General features: G+C 46.9%; 1 protein-coding gene across 9 annotated transcripts in view; it reads right to left on the bottom strand.

Annotated features, from left to right (window-relative positions):
- Positions 1-1,028: 1,028 nt before the first annotated feature.
- KTN1 (kinectin 1) overlaps positions 1,029-7,027 on the bottom strand; it is a 96,190-nt gene continuing 90,191 nt past the window's right edge. For 8 of the 9 annotated variants that reach the window (XM_019550869.1, XM_019550868.1, XM_019550874.1 and 5 more), the window contains 2 exons: positions 3,363-3,482; positions 1,029-1,522 (listed from right to left, as the gene is read on the bottom strand). In XM_019550869.1, the coding sequence (XP_019406414.1) occupies positions 1,493-1,522; positions 3,363-3,482 (150 nt within the window). In that variant the 3' untranslated portion in view covers positions 1,029-1,492. Of the gene's footprint in view, positions 1,523-3,358; positions 3,483-7,027 lie in introns of all 9 variants that reach the window. The other variant, XM_019550867.1, reaches the window with a different exon arrangement.

The raw sequence follows: 7,027 nt of genomic DNA, 5'->3' as shown, positions 1-7,027 counted from the left end.
TGCTAATATATGATAAAGAGCCTCACTCCAAATCATTTCCAGCTCTGCTCTGCAGTGAAGCAGACATTCACGAATTCCCGGGGCCAGCAAATTACTGAATAACTGAACCTCCAAAGAGACTCTCCCAAGGATGAGAACACAGCAGATTTGTCCTGCGGGCTGATGATGGTCACACAACTGGATAAGGGGCCGGTTTTGGAGAAAGTTCTCTTTTTCTAGAGCAGGGGTTGTCAACAGGGGGGTATGCCTACCCCTGGGGGTACACAGCAGCAGTGCGGAGCACTGGGGGTACTTGGAAAGTGTCGCCATGTGCTGCTGTGCTGCTTCACGTTCAGCTGCCGAGGGACCACCCCCTGCTCCACGTCCAGAAGTGGGGACCCACCAGGAGGGGTACTTGCCTTAAAAAAGGTTGAAAACCCCTGCTCTAGAGGCTTGGAAGGCAAATTACACCCCTTGTACTCAGCCCAGCATCCAAGGGCTCTGAGCAAGCGATGCTTCTTGCCACAGACAAACTGAAGACATTCACTTTAAATTATAACTGGTATCTGAAGTGGATGAGGCAGCCATATTTATCAATTTACTTTGGGGTGCGACTGAACTGATTTTACAGTCCAGGGAGAAGATGCTGCCCCCCCAAAAAAGAGGTTGGAAAGCAATCAAAATATTTATCCCAAATGTTTAGCTCCCCAGACTTTCAACCAGCGTTGCCGCCACCTGCACTGCAGCCTCAATTCATTTTAACACAAAGCAGGGGTCTGTCTTAACTTAGTACATCTCCGCTGTCGGGTCCCACAGCTCTCCCGTGGCCCGCCGCTGTTTTGGAGATGTACACAAGTTACCCTGGATAGCCGCAGGCAGCCTAGCCAAGCGTCTGCACATTAGTACACAGCATCTTTCCTCCCCATCAAAACAAGCAGGTGAAACCTTCACCCAAGTTTCCCAGTGGGCATTGTAGTGGAATGGGCGCTAGCCACTTTGTCTTGTGCTATTATCACAATAACGTTCACAATAAACAACATAAGAAGTGCTCCTTGAATAATAAGCATCCCTTTATTTGCTGACACCATTACAAAAACTGATTACACTAGCAACCAAAAAAAAGGAGTGTTTACTTGAGGCTGAAGTCAGAGGCAGCTATTCCCAAAAATGTATCTAAGTAAAACAGTGTACAACACCAGTATTAAAATGTTATAGTTCATTGTTGCCTTTTACCACGCTGGATTCTTTTCTGAACAAGTTTTATTGAGCAAAATAAGATAAAAGATTACATGTTTACTGTATCTCCAGGAATGTAAAGGTCTAATTATCCAAACAATTTTTATTATAAAACTAAACTCTGGAGGTGTCTACAGAGTTTTCTTCTTTAAATCAGTAGTCTAACAAGGATTAGAAAAGACAAAACTCTGTTCAGTGTCTCTGACGAAGTAGAAAGGGTGAAAACATAAATAAGGCTTTAATTTGGCAAAATATAATACAATGCCTTCTGCTATCCTCAAATTAACAGTTCTTCCAGGACTTCAGTCTGCAAGAGAAACACAAAAAGGCATTTAAGCCAAGAAGCTGGTGAAGAGTAGCAGCTCACAGACATTTCACACACAGCAAATGCTTTAGGTCAGTGGGGCTCAACTTTTCATCTCTACAGGTCAGATGAGGGGGCCAAGACCAGCCTGTGGGTGCGATCCGGTTGCGGAGAGACCCCACGTGCCTAGATGTGGTCACAGAGTGACACTATCCACTGGCCTGACCAGGCACGTGTGTGCTCTAGCACATAGGGCCATGTCAACAGCACACAAGGGTCCAGAAAAATGGCAAAAGGGGTGCAGTGATTAATGCTGACATCACTCCCCCACTGCCAAATTTCCAGACCTATGGAGAGACCCACATGCTGAATTGACATGGCTCTGAGGACTGGATCTGGCCTGTGAGCCAGATGTTGAGTACCACTGCTTAGCTGAGCAGGGCACCCCAAAACACCCAGGCAAGCAGTCAGCTCCATGGTGCACATCACTGGGTAAGGGCTGCCAACTGTTAATGGCTGGAAGGGTGCTAAGAACAATGACCGCCATCATCATGTTTGGGTAACAAGGGGCAGTTTAAAGACAAAGCAATAGGGAACATGAGCGTTTCTGGCCCCTTGGAAGATTGACACCAGTGAAACAGCAGCTAAGAGGAGGAAAAGGCAGCCACATACTCTGGCTACAAGAGGGGAGCCACAGACATCACCTCCCTGTGCTACCAGCTGTTCATGAACAATGTATTATAAATGTGGAGCTCACGCCTACAGAAGGCCTAAACCCATGTTTAACCCACCAACAGCTCTTCCCACTTAGCCTGCTGGTTTCACAGGTCTCTGCCTCAGACCTCTCAAGATCTCAGGTTGGGTAAGGTCTGCAAAAAAGATTTCAACCCCTCAACTGGCTCCACCCTTTAGCTGACTTAGGTCATTTGGCAAATTAGACTCTACAATGTCAATTATTGATGGACCACAATATTTTAATGTAAAGCTGACTTTAAAAAAGCAGGCAAGAATGCATGTCCCTAATCAGGGGTGGATTTGGGATTTTCCAGAGTGGGGTGCAGGAACAAGCAACCTGCAGTGCAGGGGTGGCAGCACCCCCTGCTCCCAGCCTCTTCTGCCCTCACCAATGTGGGCAGGAACAGCTTTGTCACTTCTGCGAGGTAAGCAACAGCAGCAGATGGAGAGGAAGGGGAGAAGAGGAAGGGAGGGGGATATTCACCTCCTTTAGGTGCTTAAAGAAGTCCGCAGAGGCTCCCATGGTGCAGTCCAATCCAAAAGGGGGTGCAGCTGCACCACTGCATCCCCCCTTCCCACCCACCCCCACCCCCAAGATCTGCCTGTCCTTAGTGCCTCCAAATGAGACCATAAGAGATTTGTATTATGGCAACTGCCACAGCTCTCCCTGCACGCTCAAGGAACGCCTAGCAGTTGTGTCTGCCCCATTCCAATGGCAGATCTGAATGTATAACTCTTCCCTAAAAACTGGCAAAGGGAAACATGGTACTGCCTCAGGTATAAGGGGGTTATCCAGACCAGAAAGACTGTCACATGGAAGAGACAAGAATGGAGATGAGCTGGGAAGTGCCAGAACAGAGGTATGAAGATCTGTAACCAGAGTACAAGCCCTTGGGCTCAGCTGAAGGAACAGAGAAGTGGGAAATTAGTGCAGGCTGAATGGATGGAGGAGGCAGCGGCCTGACTGAGTTTGTATGTGAAATATTAAATGCATCAGACTCCTGACTGGTTAGGACCAAGTGGGATTCCCACTGATGTGTCAAGTCGGAGGATGCTGACATCAGACAGCAACCCATCACTTACAGCTAAGACGCCATTTCATACCTACTAGCTGATAGTGTTCTCTTCCCTTGGAGAGCATTTGGCTTACTGACACTAGCAGCTTCTTGAGATGGCCTATGTCCTGGTTAAGATTTGTTGCCAAATTCAATCTTTTATCCATCCGTTCCTGAAAGGGAAAAAGGGGAGGGGAAAAAAGTCATTAGAAGCTCATTTACAATTTAAATACTGAGAAAGTCAGGAACCAAACAATCACAGAAAATGAGGGCTGGAAGAGACCTCTGGAGGTTCGCATCTAGTCCAACCCCCTGCTCAGTGCAGGACCATGCCCAACTAGATCATCCCAGCTGAAGTTTTGTCTAGCCACGTCTTAAAAATCTCCAGTCCACGACCTCTCTGGGTAACCTGCTTCAGTGTTTCACTACCCTCCTAGTGAGAAAATTCTTCCTAATATCAACCCTAAACTTCCCCTGCTGCAACTTGAGCTCATGACTCCTTGTTCTTTCATCTGCCACCACTGAGAACAGTCCAGCTCCATCCTCTTTTGAACCCTCCTTCAGGTAGTCGAAGGTTGCTATTAAATCCCCTCTCAGTCTTCTCCAGACTAAATAAGCCCAGTTCCCTCAGCCTCTCCTCAAAAGACATGCCCTCCAGCCCCCTCACCATTTTTGTTCCCTTCCACTGGGTACTTTCCTATGTGTCCACATCCTTTCTGTAGTGAGAGTCCAAAACTGGACACAGGACTCTAGATGTGGCCTCCCCAGTGCTGAACACAGGGGAATAATCACTTCCCTTGACCTGATGGCAGCACTCCTACCAATGCAGCCCAGGATGCCATTAGCCTTCTTGGCAACAAGGGCACACTGTTGGCTCTTATTCAGCTTATTGTCCACCATAAGCCCTAGGTCCTTTTCTGCAGAGCTGCTGCAATATAAATGTGATCTTACATATGTGCATCAGTATCATGAAACTGTTAGTCACAGGGGTATTTCTACACTTGAATATAAAAGACCCATCCTGTTCAGAGCACATGTGCACATGTTATTCTGCAAAGCCTCTCACAAAATGCCAAAGAGCTCCACTTCCCCTGTGGTTTTCCTCACTGATTTCAGGCTTTGCACTTGCAGGATGATAACCAGAGTTGCTGGGCAGAACCCAACAGCACCAGCTTTGTGCCATATCACCTACAGACCTGGCTGGACAAAAATAAATCTGATTGGATGAGCCCAATTTGGCACACGGAACCTAGAAACAGACATGAGTAAGAGAAACTAAAATGATCTAACATCGCCGGAACAGCAGAGCTGCTGGGCTGCCTGCGAAGGAGACTGTTCAGCTTAGATCTGGATTTGTCTAAGTCCCTTCCTGGGAGCCTGAAAGAGTTGCGAATGCATGAGATCTGATGGACACACAGCTACTGGACACGCAAGCTTGAGTGGAGAGAGCATAGAAAACGGCAATCTATTCTGCATTAGGTTTGCTGTCACTCTGCCATGCTCAAAACACACAAGCCAGCAATATATTCTGTGGACAGCACTGCTGCCTGCCCTGTGGATTCCTGTCAAGCACAGCCCTGAGCCTGAGTGCACTCCAGGCTCTTCTACCCTGGAGAGGGCCCAGGCACGTGGTACCATGCACAAAGTAAAAAGCTAGGCAAGTTTCAGCGTTGCAAACCCCACCAGCAGGAGACAGCACTTGGGTTCTGGCCCAGAGCATCTGCATGGTTCTATGCTGGCTGGCTGCTCTCGCTCTCCCCCAGTCCCCTAGGCATCTTGGGTTTCCTGATGCAAACCCTGGCAGGATACTTAAGACTGCCTGCCTGCCCTGCCTGGTTCACTCACTCTGTGATGTGCCAACATTAACATTTATGGATAACAAGGTGAGAACAGAGGTTGGATACAGGTGATTGGAAGAGGGGGCTATCAATATGAACAAGAGCTAAAAAAGGCTGCTCCCTTGATGCAGTCCATATAGTACTTCATATTTTGCCAAATTCATATTCTGCCACATTTCATTTAAAACTCCGTGTTTGGGCTCTCCAGCAAGTAGTGAGCTATGGGTCTAGAATGACTTGGAAATCATGAATATTGAAAACACAACACATTGCAGAAGCCAAATCTGACTCAAGGAAAGCTAGACCCAAACATATCACCCATGTTCATGCTGCAAAACTCATTTCTTTTCAGCTTTTAGGTGATTAGAAATCCCATCATACCAAAAAGAGGAAGTGCTGAGATGTTATTTCTTATTCACCTCAGACTCTTGCCACACGTTACATTTAACCAGTTAATCATGTATTAAGTTGTAACCTGGTCACAGTTTAAAGCAATGAATGGCATCATAAAACAAGGAAGAAGCGATAAAGTTATTCTACAAATGCATGCAATAACTTTGTGGCTCTTTCCTACTGTGCTGTTAACTGAATGTGTGGCCAGGTGAACTCCTGCAGCTTGGAGCTGCACCAGCTGAGGGAAGATGCAGGATCTTGCTACTTGCTGATGCAGGGGAAGCCCAGGATCCCAGGCTTCCCCAGGCCTGGGGAATCCCAGGCTCTCCCTGCACCAGCAATGAGGCCTGATGGGATCTGATGCCAAACCCCAAAATTACACCTCTTACTATGCATATGTAGCATGGCAGGAAGGGCAGTTGTGTGGATCCCACATCAGACCCCATTGCACCTTTACTGAATGTCTAGTAGGAGTCTCAGTGAAACCTCAGATTTGAATCAAAAGGAGGGAGCTTTCATTTACAAGGAGGCACTGTTGAGCATGTAGAGCCTTGCCTCCACGTCTGCAGGGTAAGCTTATTCAAAAGACTCCACCAGAGAAGAGCTTTATGGGTATGTTTTGAAAGCAGCATTATGTTGCCTTGTGCCAAAAGAAAGAATTGACAGTTTCACCACTCAGTGGGAACAGTTATGTACTCTCCAAAATCTCACCCTGAAGCTTAGCACAAATTTGGACTGAGTTACTCTTAAGTTCCTGCTTAAAAAATGTGATTGGACACACCAGTCAGGCAGAAGGTAGGGCAGGGTGCTGCCTTTTATCAACCAACTGGTTCAGAGAAGCATGAGCTTTCGTAGGCCAGTCTACTTCATGAGATGCCACTGACAAAGTAGGCGCTTGCCTACCAAAGCTCATTCCTCTCTAAACGTTAGTCACAAGTCAGGACAGGCAGGGCGGCACCTTTATAAACTAAGCTAACACAGCAAACTACTTCTCCCAAAATAAGTGAGTAAAGGGCACTTCATGAAAACTTAGCAGCACAGATTATTATTAGCCATCACAGACACCGAATGGCTAATATGGGTTTGGGGAGAAGAGGGGCTATGTCTGCAAAGCTAAGTCAAGTGATCTGCAACTGTTTTCTACATTGTAAAAACCAATGGGAATTCTCTTGAAAGTAGCCAGTATCACAGATTAGATCTAGAGGTGAACCTAATACAAACCCAGCGGCTTCACTTCACAATACAGAGCCCATCTGGCAATGTGGCATTTCACAATTCTAATCCCTAATGTATTTGACTGCCACTGTGCTTTGAAATGTGTTCAGAGATTAGCTAGGAAAGCAATCAGATGCTGACAGCTCCACTTATGACAGTGCTAGCCCAGGCAGGGAACTACAACAAGGCTGATCGGGGCTGTATTGCCATCGCTCCATCTGCTGACAGGATAGGTAATGCATGGACTTTGGCAAACTTCATAAAAGAAACAC

Source organism: Crocodylus porosus, unplaced genomic scaffold (assembly GCF_001723895.1).
Source record: "Crocodylus porosus isolate Cpor-Errol unplaced genomic scaffold, CroPor_comp1, whole genome shotgun sequence".
Lineage (NCBI taxonomy): Eukaryota > Metazoa > Chordata > Crocodylia > Crocodylidae > Crocodylus > Crocodylus porosus.
This window is presented reverse-complemented; position numbering and strand designations above follow the sequence as displayed.